This window comes from Panthera uncia, assembly GCF_023721935.1.
Source record: "Panthera uncia isolate 11264 chromosome A1 unlocalized genomic scaffold, Puncia_PCG_1.0 HiC_scaffold_17, whole genome shotgun sequence".
NCBI lineage: Eukaryota > Metazoa > Chordata > Mammalia > Carnivora > Felidae > Panthera > Panthera uncia.
Genome location: NW_026057577.1, coordinates 24,642,743 through 24,667,689, shown reverse-complemented (window position 1 = coordinate 24,667,689; position 24,947 = coordinate 24,642,743). Strand labels below are relative to the sequence as shown.

Here is a 24,947-nt window from a genome sequence, read left to right as displayed (position 1 = left end):
CAATGAATTTAAAGATCAATTTGGGTAAAATCAACATGAGCATAACTTTCTCCAATTATTTCATTGAAATTCTCTTGCCTAAGGGATCAAAACCACCTTCATGCTTCTAAATCCTACTGGAATTTTTAAATTGCAATTACACTGCAATCATTCCCTCTACAATGAAACATTTTTTTCACTTGGCTTCCAGGACTCTACACCCGGGGTCAAAAACTTGTTCTGTATGGGAACGGATAGCAATTTTAGGTTTTATGGATGAAATTACTCAATGATGGCATTATAGTATGGAAGCAGCCATAGAAAGCACGTAAATGGACAAGTGTGGTAGTATTCCAATAAAATGTTACTTACAAAAAAAGGCAGTGGGTTAAATTTACTCTCTGTGAGCCACGGTCTGCCAACCTCTATTCTACCTTCTTTTTGTTTTCTTCCTACCTTACTGGAAATTTTTCTGTCTCTGGTGCTTGTTGTTCTTTATCTCCTTAACCCCAACACTGGAGTATCCCAGGACTCAACTTTCCTTTTCTATCTAAATTCAATTTCTTGGTGATTTCATCCAGTATTATGGTTTTAAGTACTTTATATTAATGGTTCCCAAATATGTATTTCCAGCCCAATTTCCTGAAATACAGAGGTTACATTTAATGTCTTATTAGTATCTCCACTTGGATATCTAATAGGCATTTCAATCAATACATGTCTAAAACTAATTTCCTGATTTTTCACAAACCTAGTCTGTTTTTAACCATAGTAATTGATAGCAACAATGTATTTCTAGTTGCTCAGGCCAAAACTCTTGGAAATTATCTGACTCCTTGTTGTCTCACTTCACATAAGAACACCATGAGCTCTATGAAAATATACCCAGAATTGTGCCCCTTCTCACCACTATCAGTGCTGCCACTGTGGCCTAAGCCATTATCACCTCTTATCTAGATTTATTCAACAGACTTCTAATTCATATCCCTGCAATCAACCCTGCCCCGTAGTCTATTCTCAGCACAAAAGCCAAAGTGAGCTCTTTAAGACTTAAAATCAGATATCACTTCTCTTCTCAAAATCATCTAATGGCTTTCATTTTGATAAGAGTGAAAACCATAGTCTTTGTAATAGCCCAAATAACCTGGCATCTACTCCCCAGCTCTTTCTATCATATCATTTCTATGACTGCATCTACTACTACTTTTTCCGTAAGTCACTTTCCTCCTGTCACTGGGCTTTCTTCCATGACAGTAGGCATGAGCCAGTGTTAGGAACCTTGCACTAGCAGTTTGCTGTAAGGGAAAACTCTCCCCTTACATATATTTATGTCTAGATCCCTCATACCCTTGTCTTTGCTCAACTATCACTTTCTTGGTGAGACCTTCCCTGATCACATTTAAAATTGCAACACCTTATTGTTCCCAGCTTCCCTGTCTCCCTTTCCTGCCTTATCTTTCTCCACATTACTTATCACCTTCTAATTTACTTGTTAATTTTGCCTATCATCTGTCTCTCACCTCCATAAGTAAGTTTCCTCAGGGCAGTGAATTAGCTATTAAAATATGGCAGTTTGAAAAAAAAATATGGCAGTTTGAGAGAGATTTACATGTAAAGTCACTATTTATAAAACTATGAGTGTAGGGGAACCCATGTGGATAGTAGCAGATAAGCTGTTGCAACCCCAGGCCTAAAAAGGAAAGGGAAGCTCTTATGCAAACTGGAAGGCAAGAACTGTACAGAACCCACCTTGAGAGAAGCTTTGAGGATAGTACAGCCTGAGGCAACTTCTCAGGGATACAGTCAGACAGATAAATAACTGCCCTCATTTTCCTCCCTCCTGATACCTGCCAGCATCCCCCATTAGCCGAACCAACCAAAAGTCAGAAAGTACAGAAGCCACTTGGAGCTGGTTTACACAGTCAGTCCTCACAGAGGAGGCTGAGACCAGGGTAAAGAAAGGAGGAGAGTGGCTCTAAAATAACAAATAGAAGACAAGGCAGGCATTTTTGTTACTTGGGTCCATGTTTGTATCATACAATAGGTTTATAGTAAATGAGTGTCTAGGTCTCTGTTCAAAAAAGAGGGAATGATTGATTATGCCAACTGCTACTGAGAGGATGAATAAAATAAGAACTAAAAACTGACCTTTGGACTTCTAAGTGGAGGTCACCAGTAACTGGGACAAGAAGGGTTTGATTGCAGTGGTAGAGATTAAGCCTTGAGTGGGGTCTGTATAAGATAGAATGGGGAGAGAAGTGCTGATAAGGACAGAAACCTCTTAGTAAAAACTGCAGAAAAATGTAGTGTTGAAGGTGGAGGGCAGAGGTGGGTTCAATAAAGTTTTTTTTAAACAAAGGAAATATTCCGGAATGTTGAATGCCATTGAGAACAATCCAGTGGGGGGGGGGGGGGAGATTTGGGGGAGAAGAGGGATAATTGTAGAAACCAAGTCCGTAAATAGCTATGTCCTTAAATGATTCTAATATATTGTAACTTGAGATATGATCAAAGTTCTTTTACACGTAATCAGAAAAAGGATGGGTTATCCAATAAATGATCCTGAGGCAAAATTTTCCAATAAAAAAGGTAAAACTAAATCCCTCCCTCATATATAAATAAAAATAAATTCTAGATGGCACTAAGTCCCAAATATAGAAAGCAAAACCTTAATGTTCAGAGGAAAATGTTTTAGAACATCTTTATGCCTATGGAGTATAAAATATTATTTAAAAAGGTACAAAAGCAAAATTAATAAAAAATCTTTTAAAATGGATACACTAGGGGCGCCTGGGTGGCGCAGTCGGTTAAGTGTCCGACTTCAGCCAGGTCACGATCTCGCGGTCCTTGAGTTCGAGCCCCGCGTCAGGCTCTGGGCTGATGGCTCGGAGCCTGGAGCCTGTTTCCGATTCTGTGTCTCCCTCTCTCTCTGCCCCTCCCCCGTTCATGCTCTGTGTCTCTCTGTCCCAAAAATAAATAAAAAACGTTGAAAAAAAAATTAAAAAAAAAATAAAAAAAATAAAATGGATACACTAAAATAAACTCCCATAATACAGGTTGATGATAAACAGTGTTAAAAGACAAGTCACATTATGGAAGAAAGCATTTACAGATAACAAACACAAGATTAGTACCCAGAACATATAAAAAGGATTAGTGAGAAATAGCCAGACAATCCAAAAGAAAAAGGAGGACAAAGGATATGAACATTCATAAAGGAAAACTGTAATGACCAGTAAGTACAAGATGATCTCACCAGTAATACAGAAATCCAAATTAAAACATGATACCATTTCATGGGGCACGTGGGTGTCTCAGTCGGTTGAGCGTCTGACTCTTCGTTTTGGCTCAGGTCATGATCTCCGGGTTTTGTGGGTTCAAGCTCTTCACCAGACTCTGTGAGGCAGCATGGAGCCTGCTTTGGATTCTCCCTCCCTCACTGCCCTCCCCCACTCGTACTGTCTCTCTGAAAATAAATAAACTTAAAAAAAAATGATACCATTTCATATCCAAATATTTGACAAAAATGTGAAAAGTCCTATATAACACTAACAGTGAAGATATGGAAAAATGGGGTTTCTCATACAGTGTTGACTAGAATATAAAGTGGTACAACTACTTTAAAGAACAATTTAAGAGTTACCTGGGTGGCTCAGTCAGGTGAGCAACCAACTCTTTATTTTGGCTCAGGTCATGATCCCAGGGATGTGGGATCGAGCCCTGCCACTGGGATCCATGCTAAGTGTGGAGCCTGCTTAAAATTCTCTCTCTTCCTCTGCCCCTCTTCCCTGCTTGTGTTCTCTAACATTAAAAAAAAAAGAAGAAAAACAATTTAAAAATTCTAGCAAGAATTGAATATGTACATACCCTATGACTCAACGGTTCTGTTTCCTTGTGTATATTCAGGTAAACTTTGGGTACAAAATCCACATGCTGGAATCTTTGGCAAATTTGTTTGCAATATCAAAAAACAGAACGATACTACTGTTCATCAAGAGACATGGATAAACTAGTTTATTCTTACAATGGAATAAGACATAAAAGTAAAAGACCTAGCTATTTATGCAACAAAATAGATCTCATATAAAAAATTTTTTAAAAATAATCTCTAAAACCTGATGTATGATGAAAATAAGCTCGAGAACACATAAAGTATAACACCATTTATTTTCATTTTTAAACCACAAAACAACACTATATATTGTTTTGAACACATGCACATTTGGTAAAAGTATAAAAACAAGTATGGGAATGATATCCATGAACTGTAAAACAGTAATTACACCTGAAAAGAGACAGGCGAAAGAAAAGAGAGGTGGGACTTTAATTTTTTAAGATTTTGTGTCTCACAAGGAAGGAGCTCTTTAAACAAATATGGCAAAATGTTAACATCTGTCAAATGTGGGAATTAGGCTCATGAGTGTCTCATACACTAGATGCTGATATCTGAACTATTTCATAATTAAGTTTTAAATAAATCACTAGGGGCGCCTGGGTGGCTCAGTCGGTTAAGCGTCTGACTTCAGCTCAGGTCACGATCTCGCGGTCCGAGAGTTCGAGCCCTGCATCAGGCTCTGGGCTGATGGCTCAGAGCCTGGAGCCTGCTTCCAATTCTGTGTCTCCCTCTCTCTCTGCCCCTCCCCCGTTCATGCTCTGTCTCTCTCTGTCCCAAAAATAAATAAACGTTAAAAAAAAAAAATTAAAATAAATAAATCAATAAATCACTAGCAGCTTAAGTACTGTCCTTTAAAAATTATACATTGATACACTCACTGTAAAAAATATTTAAACATGCAAGAGTTATCCTAATAAAAATCCTCAATTTATCAGTCCTTTCATCAAATCTCATTTTCCTACCTACCTACACTTGGCCCTTGAACAATATGGGGGTTAGGGGAGCTGAACTTTGTGCAGTCAAAAATCCACATATAACTTTTGATATGCCTCAAAACATAATAGCCTACTTGTTGGCCTTAACAGTAACAGTTGATTAACACATATTTTATACAAGCATTATATACTGTATTCTTTTAAAAAAAAAGCTAGAGAAAATATTAAGAAAATCATAAAGACAAGAAAATACATTTATAGTATTGTACTCTATAAAAAAAAGTCTATGTATAAGTGGATCTGTGCAGTTCAAGCCCTTGTTGTTCAAAGGTCAACTGTAGTAACATTAAGCATGTATATTTCTATTCATTTGTATATACAGTAAAACCTTGGTTTACAAGTATAATTCGTTCCAGAAACATACTTATAATCCAAAGCACTTGTATACCTAAGTGAATTTCAAGAACCATCGGCTCAGTTGTGATCATGTGACATTCAGCATCATGTACTACACATACTGCAGAACATTGCTCGTTTATCAAGTTAGTATTAGAAATGTTTGCTCGAAAAAAAAAAAAAAAAAAAAAAAGAAATGTTTGCTCGTCTTGGAACACTCACAGAACAAGTTACTCGCAACCCAAGATTTTACTGTATATGCACAAACCTGTGCAAAGTAGTTCTTTTGTATGTAAATGGATTCATAGAGAACATATATTCTGTGACTTGCTTCTTTCAGTTGACAATATATATATTTTGCATCAATTTTTGAACTGTTGTGTAGTATCCCAGAACTCTATTTCCTTTAATTCTCTGCCCCAAGTTTGGAAATTTAGGCTATTATCAATTTTTTTTAATTATAAATAATGTTACAGAAATTTCTGTAAATATATCTGAGTGTTCATTTATTAGCACTCCTGTGTGCTATTGACATAAAGACTGAACAATATATTTATTTTAAATTTTGATGTGAATTTTCCTTTCAAAAAAGCCCTATCACTTACATCCTTTCCAGAAATGAGATTGTCCATTTCCTCACACCCTATGACCTTTAAAAATATTGGGTATCTTGAGCTTCTTTAGCTTTTGCAAATTTGATGAACAAAATTGTTTCATTTTGTTTTAATTTACATTTCTCTGATCACTAGTGAGGCTTAATATTTCTTCTTCTGTGAACTTTTAATTTATATCATTTGATCATTTTCCACTGAGTTATCTTTTACTGAGTCATAGGAACATTTACATCTTAACTATCTTTTTAATGTTTACTTTTGAGAGAGAGAGACAGACAGACAGACAGAATCTGAAGCACGCTCCAGGCTCTGAGCTGTCAGTACAGAGCCTGACATGGTGTCTGAACTCACAAACTGCCACATCATGACCTGAGCTGAAGTCTGAAGCTTAAATGACTGACCACCAAGGCGCCCCACATCTTAACTATTTTAATCATTATGTTGGTAGCAAGTATCTTCTGTAAACTTTATTTATAGTAGCTTTCACAGAGTGTACAGGTTATATATTTTTATTTAGACAGACTTCCAATCTTTGGGGATTTTGATAGGTAACATTTAAAGAACTGTTCACTTCCATAATTTTCAATTGTCCCATCTAGGAACATAGTATATCTTTCATTTTTAAGTTACAGCTTTTTTTAAAAAAAGTCCATTTCCTTTTTTTTTTTTTTAATTTATTTATTTTTGAGAGAGTGTGTATCTGCTCAAGGAGGACAGACAGAGACGGGATAGAGAATCCCTAACAGGTTCTGCGCTGCAGTGCAGAGCCCAATGCAAAGCTCAATCTCACAAACCATGAGATCATGACTCAAGCCAAAATCAAGAGTCAGCAGCTTAACCGACTGAGCCATCCAGGAACCTCTAAAAAGTCTATTTCTATTTTATAGTTTTGTTTGCTAATATAAACAGGATCTTTTCTCTTATATATCTAAAACATGTATCTTGGAGAAAATCTCAAAGCCACTACTTTAAATAAAATAAACCTATGAATTATTAACCTCTATTGCTCTTAGTAGTAACTATTAAAAAAAAACCCTGTTGAGATATTTAAATTAATGTGAGTGAAGAATTGAACAAGGGAATTAAGATTAAAGAGAGAAAGCTAAGAACTGCTAAAACTGTTCAATAAGACGGAAATAATTAAAATATGTTAAATTAACGTAGGTCAGGCAACTTTCCTTAAAATATATAATATACTTAATGAAACAGTAGTAAGTCAGGCAAATTACCAGTGATGGTATTATGACAACTTTCAGCATACTTTTATAAAGGCAAATTTCAAATAGCAAACAACTTTTACTTTTATGTAGGTATAATTTCCACAAAAGTAACAAATATACATAGGAAATGAAAAACTAACATAGCAAATCTTTTGACATGTATAAACCATTTCACAGACTACTAACTACTCTCCTCAAAAGTATTAGAAGGCATTAAGGATAGTCGATGGCTTAATGTTAAGTATAATATGTCTAAGGAATTTAGAAAAATCTTTGATTTTCTAAAATTAAATTATTTTATTATGTTTTAAAATTAAATTATGTTAAAACCTAACATTTCATATCCAGAATGGATATATCCATGTTTTGCCAACAAACAAAGCTTGCATCAAGAATCTTACAAAAATTTTACGGGTGCCTGGGTAGCTCAGTTGATTAAGCGTCTGCCTCTTGGTTTCAGCTCTGCTCATGATCTTACAGTTCATGGATTTGAGCCCTGTTGTCAGAGCAAAATCAATTTTGGATTCTCACTCGCCCTCTCTCTCTCTCTCTCTGCCCCTCCCCTGTTTGTGCTCTCTCTCAAAAATAAATATTAAAGAAAAAAAAGAATCTTGCAAAAATTTAAAACTCTGTATTGTTACTGGGAAAACTTATCAGGGAATTAGGAAAGAACACACTGTTCACTAAGAACAGAGAATGGTAAAGACACACAGATAAAAGAAAAACAAGAAGATTATTAAATACAATTTTATAATTCCTACCATTAGAGGGTACAATGACAAACTGTTCTGTGATATTCCCAATCTTGTCAGGGAGGGATGGGACATGTGGGAAAAAAAAGCCATTTAAGTTTATTGATTAAAATGGAAAGAATGGAGCCACGTATTACATTTTCATTATAAAGTCTAGCTATGTCTAAGTACAGCTATTTCTACTAAGGCTATATTATATAGTTTGATCAAGGGTCACTCCTTCCTAAAAAAATTTGGATTTATTCCACAGTGATCCTAGGTGATTTTGATATTTTATTCATCTATCTTCAGAAGACTTATAAAAAAAATGTCTTTACAGGATCAGAGAGATACTCTATCTCTGAAAGGAAAGTGTATAATTATTTGTTAGAATAATTACAGAAATAATGTCAATGCTTTACAGGAAACAAAGGCCACTTTCTATAGAGAGTTGGTATATGCTATGATTTTTTACTAATTTAAGGTTTGTGGGACTAATCATAAATTTAAACTAATAATTTTAATCTAACAGTTTCATTTCACATGGGAGGAAAACCCACCAACTTGTCAAAACACTGCACTCTTAGTTATGGTGAGACTAAAATACTCATCAAGGTCAAAGAGAAATGAGTATGACATGCCTCCCTAAGCATTCATTTTACTTTATAAACTTTGATTTTATATGCAAATTACAGGTCTTCTTATCTAATGCTGTCTAGAAATATTTAACTATGTTCTGCAGTTTTTAGCAATGTTCTTTTAATGTGAAATTTAATTATGATGCAATACTTCATTCATTTTCAACAGGCCAGTTCTAAGAGGAATATTTCCATTTCCAAAACTTTTGCCAGAGTTATATATTTAAGATTAAAAACTACAAAGCTTGAGTTTATCCTAGAAAACTCATTTTTTCTGAGTTGGTGCATCACAGTATGGCACATTTTCTATAAGGAGTTCTTTCCTAGGGACCAGTTCTGAAAGAGAAACAAAAAGAGTAATTGACATCATGAAAATGAACATACATTCATTTCCCCCTAAACTTTTTTACAGTAAAATATTGAATTTTAAGGTAGATCTTCCATAAATATTTGAGTTAATTTCTAGGGTGAAGTCCTTGATTTTAAATGGAAACTGTTAACAGAATTCTCATTTCAGATTATATTAAAACATATATGATCAACTGAACCTTTTATCATTTATTAAATATAACTAATTACGTGAACAGAATTAGGCTAAAGCACATTATCACCTATCTGATGACAGATTACTGATAATTAAAATAATCAACAGGAAATTTGTTTAAATGCCTATTATATAAAAAGCAAGACTGTTTCTCTAATTTAAAGATCCTAAATTTTACAGAATAGTTCTCACATGGGGGTGTTTTGGGTGGTCACACCAACTGAAGAATGCTGCCTGCATTTAGTGGGTAGGAGCCAGGGATGTATGGGACAATTTGGTGCAGTGAAGAACTATCCTGTTGAAAATGTCAACAGTTCCCCAATGAGAAACACAGTTAAACAACAACAACAAAAAATATGAGTCTTCAGTAACATATCTTGCTGAAGGTCAACTGAGATCCAAAATTTTGAGATCATTGATTTTCCCTTTTTTTCCCTGAAGAGGTTAATTCAGGTATCATGATAAAAAAAATGCTCACATCACTTTCTATGAAATAACTTGGGTATACTCTGTCAGGGGCCTACTCTGTCAGGGGCTCCTGAGTGGCTCAGTAGGTTGAGTGTCCAACCCTTGATTTCAGCTCAGGTCATGATCCCAGGGTCATGGAATGGAGCCCGGCATCAGACTCCAAGCTGAGTGTGGAGGCTGCTTAAAACTTGTCTGTCTCTCACTCTCTCTCTCTCTCTCTCTCTCTCTCTCTCTCTCTCCCCTCTCCCTCTCTCTCCCTCTCTCTCCCTCTCTCTCCCTCTCTCTCTCTCTCTCTCTCTCTCTCTCTCGGGGCACCTGGGTAGCTCAGCTAGTTAAGCGTCTGACTTCAGCTCAGGTTATGATCTCGCAGTTTGTGAGTTCAAGCCTCGTGTTGGGCTCTGTGGTGTCAGCATGGAGCCTGGAGCCTGCTTCAGATTGTGTCTCCCTCTGTCTCTGCCTCTCCCCTGCTCATGCTCTCTTTCTCTCTCTCTCTCAAAAACAAACAAATGTTAAAAAAATTTTTGAAAGAATTCTCTCTCTCCACCTCTCCCCTACTCGTGCTGTCTTTGTCTCTCTCTCAAAAAAAATCATGGTCATGAAAGAAAGAAAGATTGAGGAATTGCTTCAGATTAAGAAAGACTAAAAAACATGGTGACTAAATGCTATTTGTGTGATCCTCAATGGATCCTAGACCAGAAGGAAAATTTTTTTCTTCTGCTATGGAAGACAAGTTAGGACAAATGAAAACATGCAAATGATACAGTTGTATCAATGTTAATATTGTGGTTTTGATAATTATACTGTGGTTTTATAAGAGAATCTCCTTGCAAGTTTAGCAAATATATATGAAAGTATTTTTAAGAAATACACTCTTTCTCCAAATATAATCTTAGCGGGCTATCATGATTTTAAAAATGATCATTTGGGGGTAAAGAGGCATTATGTCTGCAATGTACTGTCAGAACATCCAGGAAAAAAAATGAGGGAGGAATAATAAAGCAAATGTGGTAAATGTTAGCATTTGTGAAATTTCAGTAAAGGAAGTATCCATACCCTTCAACTTCTCTTGCATCTTTTCTGTAATTTGAATTACTAAAAAAAAAATTTCTAAAAGGTGTCACTAAAATAAATTTAATTCGAAAGGAAAATATAACTGATCTAACTAAAAATAATGTTCTTATGAGCCAGGTCGTAAATGTGGCTTACTGAAATGAAAACCAGTTAAATAAATATTTTATATCTCATCTGCTTTTACCAAATCTTGGGAGATATCACCAGAGAACAAATTATAGATTAGGTTTTAACTTAGTAACAATGGCAATAAATTGTTTCACTTATCAAACATATATGGGCCTATTTTATGCTGAACATTACATCATGAAATGAAGATGCAGAGATGAATATATAATAGTCTTTTCAGGACAGCATGGTAACAATAGTTAATAATACTGTATTTGAAAGCTACTAAGAGTACATCTTAAAAGTCCTTATCTCAAGAAAAACAATTTGTAACTATGTAAAGGACAGACATTAACTAGACTTATTGTGGTGGCCATTTTGCCATATGTACAAATATGGAATCATGTTGTAGAAATGAAACTAATAATGTTATATGTCAATTATACTTCAATTTAAAAAAGAAAGCCTATTCAGCTTCAAAGAGTCTACAGTCTGGTGGAAAAGACATTAACCAAAAGTACAACAAACAGTAGTTTAAAAAAGTAAGAGATTTAATTTTCTCACATATCAAGAAATATGAATTAAGGCAGTCCTGGGCTACTACGGGTCTTTACTACCACTAAGAAGCCAGGCTCTTTTTACATTCCTGTTGTGCTATCCTTCATGCGTGGTTTTTGTCTTTACTGCTGCTGTGACATCACATCTGCTCTCCAGGCAAGGAGAAGGGAAAAGGGCAAAAGGTGAGAGCTAGGTTGGTTTATGACTTTTTAACAGGAAAACAATAGCTTTCTTGCAAGCAGCATCCAGTACACAACTGCTTATGTTGGCCAGAAAGGTGTCCTGTCGCCTGAGAAATAATCTTTTTTTTTTTTTTTTTTTTGTCTTGGCACACTGCACACTGAACAAAAATTTTCAGCTAGTAAGAAGGAATGGATAGTGAATACAAGTGGTCCACCCTCCTGTCTACACAACATGAATATATACCCTTTGGTGCACACACAGAATATATCCATTTACAACCCCCAAAGTCTTATCCACCAGGTTTAAATCAAGTATTTCTGGCTGATGTGCTAGTCTTTCCCTTAGGTCTACCCAGGGCTCACATGGTAGTATAGACACAGCAATGAAAAACTGGAATAGGAAACACAGCAGTCACTGTACCACAGCAAATCCTAAATCCTGCTGGACAGGAAGAGCAAGGACTTCTTGCTTTTGCCAAGCGATATATTCCCTAGTTAGCCAATCTGGCAGCACCTATCCTGTTTTGTGGGAGACTAAAAGACCTTCTCCTGTCCTCTCTTCTTCAAGGCTCCTGGTTCTGTATGCTAGGGGCATCCTTGTCCAGAGGTGGGATACTGGGGAAGATCTTCTTCGTTGAGACTGTGAAGCTTTCACAATCCACTTGCTATTGATATGTGTTCAAGGGTCCAGGGATGGCCTTAAGAGTTGAAGTGAGCTAGCCAGACTTGGGGTTTCTTGGCAATATAATTCATTTAAAAACTTTATAAGCTCCAAATTTATTTTTTTTTCTAGTCATTTCCATGTATAGGTAGTCATAGGTTTTTAAGCATGAAGATTTTCATTCTTTGGTAATGGCCTCTACATTCTGCCCATTCCCCAATCCTTAGATTAATGCATATTTCTTAAAGTAATGAAAAACTATAGGCTCCAGTGAGTAAATGCACTGTATATCTGATCTTTGCCTGACAAATGAGAATGGCTTGAGGCAAGGATCTTATTTCATGTCAGAACTCAAAAGCCCCGGCTTGTATTGGCTATAGTGTTAGTAGGGAAGAGCAATTCTCATCTTCAACACTGCAAGACTCTAAATCTAAAGTATAGGATTCTCCATCAGGACACAGACAGAAAAGTGCCCTTAGCAAAACAGCACTTCCTTCCATCTTTGCTTCGTAGCAACTAGCTTAATCTGCATTCATTCTCTTTTTCAATATTCTGCTGAAAGCAGGAAGATATAACCAGAACACCATGACATTCTGGTTATTTCTCTTATTCCTATAGCTTCAACTGGTACTTGGTGTGTTTCAAGAAACACTACGAGGCACTTACCTCATGTTTCATCACTACATAACAAAGGCCACCAGCCTAAAGACTGTAAAGGTGAGATCCATAACAGTCATATCCACCTGTGTCTGTGCCTTCCATTCAACTAATCGCACAGCACCTCACTTTTGGTAACAACTTCTGTTGTTCTTAGTTAAAAGTAACAGAAGCTGACTCTGGCTGATTAAGCAGAAAAGGCATTTATTAAAAATGTTTTTGGGGGCGCCTGTGTGGCGCAGTCGGTTAAGCGTCCGACTTCAGCCAGGTCACGATCTCGCGGTCCATGAGTTTGAGCCCCGCGTCAGGCTCTGGGCTGATGGCTCGGAGCCTGGAGCCTGTTTCCGATTCTGTGTCTCCCTCTCTCTCTGCCCCTCCCCCGTTCATGCTCTGTCTCTCTCTGTCCCAAAAATAAATTAAAAACGTTGAAAAATAAAAAAAAAATAAAAAAAAATAAATAAATAAATAAAAATAAAAAGGTTTTTGGTCTAACTCATGCAATTATTGTAAGGGCTTAAGAATCAGGCATGCTTAAGGCTAAGCTTCCAGGAACAATGTACAAATCCATACCACAAAACTGGCTTGATGATGAAAACTGCTGCTGCCTGTTGGCCCCTACAAGAAACTGCCATCACTTCTATCACCATGGAACAAAAGATGCTACATTTCAGATGCTGCTGGAAACTAAATTTTACTACATCTGCTTCTGCCACCACACCAGTGCCACTTCTGAATCAGTAAATTGACTCTGCCATTACTGCCAGCAAAAGATTGTATGCCAACCATCTTTTCTCAAGTTCATTTCTGAGTATGAGTGAATGTACTGCACCTATGTCAAATTCCATGCCTGAACTTTATTTTTTTTTTTAACATCTATTTATTTTTAAGAGAGACAGAGCACGAGTGGGGAAGGGCAGAGAGAGAGGGAGACATAGAATCCGAAGCAGCTCTAAGCTGTCAGCATACAGCCTGAGTCTCAAACCCACAAGCTATGAGATCATGACCTGAGCTAAAGTCAGATGCTTAACCGACTGAGCCACCCAGGTGCCCTTCCATGCCTGAACTTCAAAGAAAACCAAGGAACTGAATTTTCCAGATTCTTATAAAAAATTTTTTTTTAATGTTTATTTTTCAGAGACAGAGAGAGACAGAATATGAGTAGGAGAGGAGCAGAGAAAGAGGGAGATACAGAATTTGAAGCAGGCTCCAGCCTCCAAGCTGTTACCATAAAGCCCAACGTAGGGCCCAAACCCACGAACCATGAAATCATGACCTGAGCCAAAGTCGGCCACTTAAATGACTGAGCCATCCAGGAGCCCCTGAATTTTCTAGATTCTATAATGGAAATTTAGAACTCACTGAGATGGAAATTTCTGAAACAAAATGAGCAATTCAGAAAGTGGTAAATAACCAGAAAACCTGTCAAATATTCATTACTCCATCCCTTAACCCAATTCACCTTATTAGGTAATCTTTGGAATCAAAAGGTGCCCTACAACAGAATTTTTCTAAAGTAACTGCTAGCACTTTCATTAGGACAAATATATAAGAGGCAGATTTACATGCTGTATACTATTTTTCACTGTAATGTTTCTTTACTGATTATAAAATCTTTGACTTTGTTCTCTATGTTAGATATCAATGTGCCATAACAACATTAAGTTTATTGAGGTTGTCAGATCTTGAAAAAGAACTACATCGAGATCATGATTTATTTCCTGTACTTTAGAGGCCCCTAAAAACCTTATTATGGTCATATGAAATTTATCAGTTAAAGAGTAATTTCTTTTTTTTAATGTTTTATTTATTTTTGAGAGGGAGAGAGCACAAGTGGGGAAGGGCAGAAAGAGAGAGGGACAGAGGATCTAAAGTGAGCTATGCACTGAAAGCAGCAAGCCTAATGTGGGGCTCAAACTCATTAACCATGAGATCATGACCTGAGCCAAAGTGAGACACTGACTGAGTCACACAGGTGCCCCCAAAAAAGTAATTTCTTTTTTTTTTAATCACTTTATTTTATTTATTTTTTGAGAGAGAGAGGGTGCAAGTGAGGGAGGGGCAGAGAGAGAGAGAGAGAGAGAGAGAGAGAGAGAGAGAGAAAGGGAGAGACAGAGAGAGAGAGAAGTGGAGCTCACCCAAAGTAGGGCAGAACCTCACTTTAAGCGGAGCTCAAGCTCACCTGTTGCAGGACTTGAACTCATGAACTGTGAGATCAAGACCCAGGCAGAAGTCAGATGCTTAACTGACTGAGCCTCCCAGATATCCCCAAAACAATAATTTCTTAAAATAAAATCCTTTAACTTATTTATGGCCCAAATAAAAATTTAGGTCAAGATTAAAAATAAATAAATAAGTAAATGAAACAAAAGAGGAAGTAATACTTTCAAACTCATTTTATGAAGCCAGCATTACTCTGATACCAAAACTAGACAAGGACACTACAAGAAAAGAAAATCAGAGGTCAATATCTTTGATGAAAACAGATGCAAAATCCTCAACGAAATATTAGCAAATCAAATTCAACAACACATGAAAAGAATCATGTATCAAGTGGATCAAGTAGAATTTGACAATCAAGTGGAATTTATACCAGGGATGCAAAGATGGTTCAACATCTGCAAAATACTGTGATACACCACATTAACAAAATGAAGAATAAAAAAGAATCATAGAATCAATGCAAAAGATGCAGAAAAAGGATTCAACAAAATTCAACATGCAGTCATGATTAAAAACTCTCAGCAAAACTGCTGTAGTAGAAACACACCCCAACATAATAAAAGTCACATAGGACAAGCCCATAACATCATAGTCAATGGTAAAAAACAGAAAGCTCTTCCTCTAAGATCATGAACAAGACAAAGTTGCCTATTCCCACTGCGTCTGTTCAACACAGTACTTTTTAGCCAAGTAGCAAAATTTTAATTCATTTCTATATACCAGTACAAACACTGCTAAAATTTGTGGAGATATTTGCTTAAAATAATTTTAAAGTAGATTAAATAATCCAATTTGTTATATCTTGGACATAGGCACAAAGTAGGAAAAAGAGACCCATATATCTCTTAATAGAAAGAATGATGAGGCCATTCTTAAGGTAATATAGCACTATATGCTAATTACCATGAAAGGCTCAAAAATTTCAATCTTGTGGGAAAATTAAATTATAAAGAAAACCAAAAAATCAAAAGAAATTTAAACCAGTATTATCACATCTAAAACCAGGCATTTGAAATATATCCAATTTAAATGTTTGAAATAACTTAATTTTTATTCATATAAATAAATATTATTTTATTCAAATAATAACATTTAGAAGGGACTACCTGTATAAAATGTTGGCTATACTACACAAAAGCTCTAAAGATCATTATTAAGATTAAAGGTAATGATTAAAATTTGCAATTTAGAGTAATGCAAATTTTATGTTTTGCATTTTTTTTTACTATGTTTATTGCCCTTATGAATACAACTCAGATCTAATAATTTCTGATAAATCCTCATGAACTTAAAAATAACTTTAAAGCTTTATAGGGCTTAAACTACTAAATACCAAGACTTACTATGAGACTGTAATAATCAAGACATTAAAGCATATGATGGATCGATAGAAAAACTAATTGCAGAGATTATGAAGTTCAGAAACAATTGAAAGCATATATAGTCATTTTATTTTATAACAAAAGTAACCCTGCAGTACAGTGGGAAAAAGTGGTCTTCTCTATAAATGCTCGATCAATTGGACATTCACATGTAAAAACATTGTGACAAACACCAAATGATTTCACTTCTATGTAAACCAAACCAAACCAAACCAAAAACACACAGCAATGAACAAAAAAAGCATCAAGAGACCTATAAATACAGAGAACAAACCGGTGGTTGCCAGAAAGGAGAGTAGTGGGGAAATGGGCAACAAGGGGTGAAAGGGAATGGGAGGTACAGGCTTCTAGTTATGGAGTAAGTCACAAGGATAAAAGGTAAATAATAGGGAATATAGTCAATGGTAGTGTAATAGTGTGTTGTGATGAATGGTTGCTACATTGGGGTTAGCATAGCATGGACAGAGTTATCAAATCACTATGTTGTAAACCGGAAACTAATATTGTGTCAACTATGCTTCAACTAAAAAAAAATCTTGACCCCCTAGCTCATACCATATACAAAACCCAACTCCAGGTGATATAAACAACCAAATGGAAAAGATCAAACATTAAAGCTTTTGGAAGAAAGCATAGGAATATCTCTTCATGACCTTGCTTGAGACACACAAAGATTTTTTAAACAGGACAGAAAAGTATCAACCATAAATGAAAAAACAGACAAACTGGATTACATTAAAATTACGAACTTCTCATCAAAAGGCAACATTACCAAAACCAAAGGCAAGCCATTAAGTAAAAGATTCTTGTAATACATAGATCTAAGAATGTATATTCAGAATATACAAAGAATTCCTTCAAATCAGTAATAAAAAGGCAGCTAACCCCTTGGAAAAAGGGGAAAAAGACTTGACCAGTCACTTCATAAAAGAATATCCAAATGGCCACTTAACAACTGAAAGGGTGCTAGTACTTTATTAGTCACCAAAGAAATGCAAATTAAAATTACAATGCAAATACCATAACACAATCACCAGAAAGGGTGCTTAAAGAGGTGCAGATTACCAAGTGTTGGTGAGGATATGAAGCACCCTGAGGTCCCAGACACTGCTGCTGGAAGTGTAAATTAGCCTAACTAATTTGGAAAACTGGTTAGGAGTATCATACATTCATTTTTTCGATACAGTACAGTACTATAAATGTATTTTCCTTATAATATAATGTTTTCTTTTCTCAAGCTTACTTTACTGTAAGACCATAGTATATGATACTATAACATATGTGTTTATGTTATCGGTAAGGCTTCTTATTAACAGCAGGCTATTAGTAGTTAAGGTTTTGGGTAGTCAAAAGTTACACATGAATTTTCTAATGTAGTCAGCACCCCTACCCCTGCACTGCTCAAGGGTCAACTATGTATATGTGTGTGTGTGAGTGTGGTGTTGGTGTGTGTGTGTGTGCGTGTGTATACCCACACACACATAAATTTTTCATATATTTATAAATTTTGAACTAAAAGGCACATCCAATTATGTTCAAGGAATCAATAGTCATTACACATTAAGAATTAGAAACAACACAAATGAACAACAGCATGGATAAACTGTGATATGTTCCAACAGTATTCATAGAAATGTTTTACACAACAAAATAGATTAATGTCGCAAATGCCATGTTGAAAAAAGCCAGACAAAATAGTAATCCTTTACGAATCCATTTATATAAAGTTCAAACATTTTATTTTACTAAATTAAAAATCTATAGTATTAATAGTAAGGATAGTGGTTAGCTTATTAGAAGCGGGTATCTGGAAGGGACATGAGGAGTTAGGGGAATACTGGTAATATTATGAAATAGCTTACTTTGTATGGTGATTACATGGTTATTTTACTCTGTGAAAATTCCCTGGCTGTATATTTATAATTGAGCACTTTTCCGATTGTATGTTATACTTTGAGATTACTTAAGAAAAAAAAAAAGAAAGAAAGAAAAAGAAACCTTGGGACACCTGGGTGGCTCAGTCAATTTAGGATCTGACTCTTGATTTTGGCTCAGGTCATGATCCCAGGGCCAAGGGAGCAAGACCTGTGTTTGGCTCCACACTGAGTGTGGAGCTTGCTTAAGATACTCTCTCTTCCCTGCTCTGCCCCTCTCCCCCCTTTTTTTTTTTAATTAAAGAAAAAGAAAACATTTTCAAAAATTTGAATGTCATCTTTTGTTGTTGTTGTTGTTGTTGTCGTCCTCAAAGATATTTTAGGGAATGAGAACAAAATATAATGTGAAATGAAAATTCTGCTGAAGCCCTATGAGGTATCTGGAGGTATAATGGAGGATCCTCAACTGTATTTCCATTTTCTATAATACCAACGCTTCTAAATTAAAATAACTCTAACCAAAGAATAAAAGATAAACAGTCTAAGTAGGTGATAACTGATAATACAATTGTTAAGAACATCAAATAAATATGATGAAAAAATAGTCATACTGTTTTTGTAACTATAGTTCTATAATATAACCAGTAGTTAAAAAAGAAAAAGAAAAAAAATCTGGTAAAATAAAGTTTCATAATCTGGCATTTTAAACAGTAACCTTACAAATACATACAGGATAGGAGCACCTGGGTGGCTCAGTTTGTAAGCTTCCGACTTCGGCTCAGGTCATGATCTCATGGTTTATGAATTCGAGCCCTATGTCAGGCTCTGACATAGGCTGACAGCTTGGAGCCTGGAGCCTGCTTTGGATTCTGTCTCTCCCTCTCTTTCTGCCCCTACCTCACTCACACTCTGTCTCTCTTTCTCTCTCTCTCTCAAAATAATAATAATAATAATAATAATAATAATAAACATGTAAAAAAATTAAAAAAAATAAAAAAGAAAATAAAATTTATAAAAAACAAACAAATGTATACAGGATATACCACATTGTCTGGCAAAATCAAGTTGCTTTATTATTAAGCATTAAAAGCACTGCAACTGCTCAATAGTTTAAAACACATAGAAGTCAGAAAACATTTTTAATTTTACTTACTCAGTGTATTGTGGTCTGTATGAATACCTTGTACAACGGATGTTCTGAGTAACAATTCAACGTCGGAACCTATTTTTATTAGCTGTTAAGAAAACCAAACATAATAAATCCTCTGGGTGTTTTTTTTTTTCCAATGGTCCATATAGAATGCAATGATTTTGAAAACCGTAGGTATACTGTTTAGTTGTTTTTAGGTAATACTGCCTTTAACTTTTTAAAACTATTCCAAGCGTAGAGAATATAGACATGTGTGTACTTTGAACTTTTATCCAACCATTCCAAATTTTGTTCCAAAATAGATTATTTTTTCTTGAATGTGTATTTTATATGTTAAAAATGCTGTTTTGGGGGGCGCCTCGGTGGCTCAGTTGGTTGAGCCCTTGGCTCTTCATTTCGGCTCACGTCATGATCACATGGTCATGAGACTGAGCCACATCAGGCTCCACTAACAGTGTGGAGCCTGCTTAAGATTCTCTCTTCCCCTCTGCCCCTCTCCCCTGCTTTCTCTCTAAAATAAAATTAAAATAAAATTTTTTGGGGGGTGCCTGGGTGGCGCAGTCGGTTAAGCGTCCGACTTCAGCTCAGGTCATGATCTCGCGGTCCATGAGTTCGAGCACCGTGTCGGGCTCTGGGCTGATGGCTCAGAGCCTGGAGCCTGCTTCCGATTCTGTGTCTCCTTCTCTCTCTGCCCCTCCCCCCTTCATCCTCTGTCTCTGTCTCAAAAATAAATAAAAACGTTAAAAAAAAATTTTTTTTTTAAATAAAAAAAATAATAAAATAATTTTTTTTTTTTAAAAAGCTATTTTTGGGGTGCCTGGGTGGCTTAGTCTGTTAAGCATCCAACTTTTGATTTCAGCTCAGGTCATGATCTCACAGTTCATGGGATTGAGCCTGGCATCAAGCTCTGCTCTGCAGAGCCTGTGTGGGATTCTCTCTCACCCTCTCTTGCTCTCAAAATAAATAAACTTAAATAAAAGAGTAAATGCTGTGTTCTTCAGGAGACGGCTGAGTCTTTCTTTTATAGAGTTGGATGTACTATAAACAACAGAAATGATACTGAATTAGAAGTCAGAATACTTGGATTCCAAATCTGGCTCTATCATTAAGTATTAGGCCTTGAGTTAATTACCTACTCTGAGTTTCAGAATTTATCATATGCAAAATGAAGAAATGGACTAGAACAATGATTTGTAAAGTCGTGGACCCTTAAGGTACCTTGAAAGTCTTTCAGATACCATGAAGTCAAAATGATTTTCATGACACTAGAGCTTTCTGCATTGTTTGAGTTATAGCAAAAGTAGAATTTTCTCCATGGACTACCATTTTGACCTGAATGAACCACAGACAGACAAACTATGATTATTCAGACCTGGGTATTTGGAAAACATTTTCTTGAAAATGAGTAAATGGACTCTATTTTATTTGCTGACAATGACAAAATTCAAATTTTCAAGAACAAATTAGAATTCTAGGGAAATTGTATCTGCCACCATGAGCTTGATAGTTTCCCAATACTTAGAAATTTTACTTATGAGATGGATATTAACATTAATAAATATAATTTTAAAACATTACATATTGAACTATGTCAACATTTGGAAGGTATGCATTACTTAGTGAACCTGTATTTTCCAAGTCAATGGTGCACGATGTTACAAAATCATGCATGGGTAAAAGATCCATTCCAAGAGAAAGACATATTAAATATATTGGTCTACTAAATCAAGACTTGAGGCCACGCTGGAGAAGAATATCCTAGGAAGAAGCAAAAGCATAAATGCCGTAAGACAGGAAAGTTCTTGGTGAATTCCAGTGCTCTCAAAGAACACACTGAGACTGGAAGAGCAGGAGAGAGAGGGTGAGCTGAAGTGGGGAGTTAACAGGAATCAGATGATACAGTCTTACAGGCCATGGTAAGGACTTTAGTTTTTACTTTGGGATGAGAAGCTATGAGGGTTTTTGAGTACAAGAGTGATGAGATACACCTTTATATATTTTAAAAGGCTCAATCTGGGGCACCTGAGTAGTTCAGTTGGTTAAGTATCCGATCCTGTCCCAGCTCAGGTCTTGATCTCAGGGTCGTGAATTCCACCCCCATGTTGGGCTCTACACTGGGTGTGAAGTCTACTTAATAAAAAAATAAAATAAAATAAAAATAAATAAAAATAAAACAATCTTCTTTTAAAAGTGTTGAGGAATAGGCTCTAGGGAGTTAGGGTGAAAGCAGGGATACCTACTAGGAGGCTTTTGTAATAATCCAGTGAGAGATGATGGTGGCTTGAACTAGGAGGTAATGATGGGGAGAATGAGAAGTGGTAGAATTCTGGATGTATTTTGAAGGTTAAGCCAACAAAACTGTCTGACAGGTTGGATATAAGTGTGATAGAAAGCAATCAAGAAAGAGGTTGACCAAGGTTTTTGGTCTGAGCATTAAAAGGAGGGAGTTGCCATTAACGGATACGGAGAAGGGTGTGTTAGAGCAAACACTCACCTCTCAACAAACCTGAGAAGGGACCTGGCAAGAGAAAGGAAAAATATGGGTGTTCTCATCTATTGGAGGTGCATAAACTGAGTTGAATCATAGGTCTAATGCTGGAAACAAAGTTAGATGAGGAACAGGGATACGGGGAAATCAGAGAGGATGAGCAAGAGGTGGTCCGTATAATCCAGGAGCCAAAAAAAAAAAAAAAAAGCATCTATTTATCTACCTACTTCTCTCCACCCATTGGTCTAACAGGTAACAGAGTTCCACAGTGCAACTAACCTTTAAAGAAATTTACAAACTGTTGAGGTGTAGTATCAAAGAATATTCAATTTATTTGAAAACGTTACTCTGTACTCTGACACTTTTCCAACTACATATCTGTGTAAGGCTGAATTTTCTTTATTTATTTTTTATGTTTACTCATTTTTGAGAGAGAGAGCATGCGCACAGGAGAGGGGCAGAGAGAGAGGGAGACAGAGGATCTGAAGCAGGCTTTGTGCTGACAGCAAAGAGTCCGATGTGAGGCTTAAACTCAAACTGTGAGATCATGAGGTGAGCTGAAGTCCGATGCTTAACTGACTGAGCCACCCAGGTACCCCTTCATATACTTCAACCTAAAAAACACTGCACTGGACTGAATGAGGAAGCAGATATGAGAATTTAGCTGACTGCTATTAAGACAGACTTTAAAGAGATTTGCAAAATATAAAACAATATTCTCACTAAATTTTTTGAAAATATGGTTATTTTCCATAAACAGTATATCTGTTAATGTGTAATGAGCTTATTTTTAGACAATAAATATATATTTCAAAAATTTCTCAGTTTTAATCTCTACTATGGTAAATAGTGAAAGAGACACCACATGAACAGCACTTTGGGGTCCTCAACTTTTAAGAAAGTAAAAGGGTCTTGAGATCAAAGAGTTGAGAACTGCTGGTGTAAAAGATGCATAAAATTCCTTTTGGCATCAAGATTTCATTACTGCTCTAATACACAACAACGTGATAATCTAAGAACCACTAAATATTTAACAGATGCAGAATTACAAAACATACAAAATATATATTTGTATATAACAAATATCTAATTTCTATACTGCTTAATGCTAAATTAGTGCTTCACAAGTAAAATAAATTTAGAAGACTGTAGTTCATCTCCCAGTTGACATAAACAGACTTCAATTTAAAATTTTTTTACCATGATTTCAAAATTAAAAAACAATTACCACATTCTTAGTAATCAGTCTACTGAATAGCAAATGGTACATACTTTTGTATACATCCATTACCCTCTCTTCAAGTCATCACTTATGATGTCATCTTAACTTCTGCCATGAAAAAAATTACAAAGTCCCTGTTTGCCCTATCAAATGGCTAAGTGAAATCTTTCCCTTTATGTTACAGGGATAGAAATACTCAAGCTACCTCATTTTGTCTCATTAATTTGATCATTATAGATATTTACTATTCTAAAAATAGTATTTTTCTCTACTAAAAATAAATGCATTTTAAGAAAAAAAAAAAAAAAAAAAAAAAGTTAACAGGTAGATTTTATTAAACCAAACCAATTCTTGGAATTATAACTGCCCTGCAAATAATTTTCCATTTTTTTGTTTTCTTCCTAAGGGTTCTTTCCCTACATTTATACAAAATGAGATAAAGAAATACTTGGGAAGTTAAAAACAGAGACAATATGTATGTATATGCAATATGAGTTTAAACAATAAATCATTGTGCATTTTTTAAAATGAATATGTACTGGGAGTATTAGGAAGTTCATAGATTAGTGTCAGTAGACGGACTGTCTTCAACTAGAACAAGTGACTAAAAGGCAAAACAAGAAGAGTTCACAAACTGGCTGATTAACTTTCACTGCCAAGACAGGAATTAAAAAAAAAAAAGCCTCTAGTTGAGCTAAATGAATAGAGAAGTTCTATCTGCAGTTGTAATATTTATTCTCCTTAGTTTCAGTCACTTGCCTTAGGTGAAGATAGAATTTCTGTGGGTTTCTGGATTGGTTCAGCTGCTCTTGCTCTGACCATAGCTACATCCATATTCTTTTCAGCCAGAAACTTGCTGTCTTAGGGGTGTAGGCAGATGAGCCTGAAGAGGTGAGCCATACCAAACAAGTGAACTATAGATATAGTTGTGATGCCTTTAACTATCAAGTAATAATTTTTATTTCATATAACCCCTCTATTTTCATCATTTTCTCTAGTGGCTAAGAAAACATATAAGGGCTTTGTCATAAATGAAAGACTCAACTACTGTACCTCTTCTATTTTCTTGGGAGAAGTTTCACTTTTATTACTTTTGAATTCTTCATTTATCTTTATTCTGGCTGCTAGAGAAAGAAAAATATATATACAATTATTTCTTTTCTAATTTATAATTCCTGCCCCAAGAATGTATAGGTTATTCATTATGAATGACTACTTCTCTAGTAGTCGAGATAGTTTTGCCTCATGTAAAACAAATGATAAAAAAAAACCAAGATATTTATTAAACAAGTGTCTTGGAGAGCTTTTGACAGGCTGGCAAATTTCTAATTAAACTGAATACATTCTTAATGCTCTAATATTTTTGTTTTCTGCTTTTTACTTCCAGTTTCATTTGTGTACCTCCAGCTACTAGACTCTAATAAATCCCATTTAATGCTTTATTCCATAAATCTAAAAATTACAATTAAAATGCTTTAAAATGGCAAAACTCAATATATAAAGCATGTTAAACCATACACACACACACACACACAAAGACATAGGAACAAAATATATATATAAGTGTCTTGGCTAACATGTAAAGTGAGTGATAAACCTTTTGTTCATGTACACCACTGACACTTGGCATCATTATAGCAAAATTTAATCTAACAACTGCCTTATTGATGCTGTGAACATTTAATAGAGCAACCCATGTAAAGTGCTTAGTAACTATGTAAGGTTAACTGTTCTTATGTCACTTGAAAACACTTAAAGTAACAAAAATATGCTGCTGATGGAGAATAGCCAGAAAAGCTGCTTGATATATTTCGATACGTAAGATGGTGAAGATTTGGGCTTTGCACACAAACTGCTTAGGCTAAATTCCAATTGTACCTCTCACTAAATACGATGTGGGAGAAATTCTTTCACATTTTGTTAATTTTGTCATCTGAAGAAAACAGAAATTATA

General features: G+C 35.5%; 1 protein-coding gene across 1 annotated transcript in view; it reads right to left on the bottom strand.

Annotated features, from left to right (window-relative positions):
* Positions 1-5,415: 5,415 nt before the first annotated feature.
* The window catches only part of LYRM7 (LYR motif containing 7), a 32,828-nt gene continuing 13,296 nt past the window's right edge, over positions 5,416-24,947 (bottom strand). Inside the window, exons 3-5 of the mRNA XM_049648469.1 lie at positions 24,047-24,117; positions 19,287-19,368; positions 5,416-8,744 (exon numbers count right to left, since the gene is read on the bottom strand). Coding sequence (XP_049504426.1) covers positions 8,674-8,744; positions 19,287-19,368; positions 24,047-24,117 — 224 coding nt within the window. The 3' untranslated portion in view covers positions 5,416-8,673. The remainder of the gene's footprint in view (positions 8,745-19,286; positions 19,369-24,046; positions 24,118-24,947) is intronic.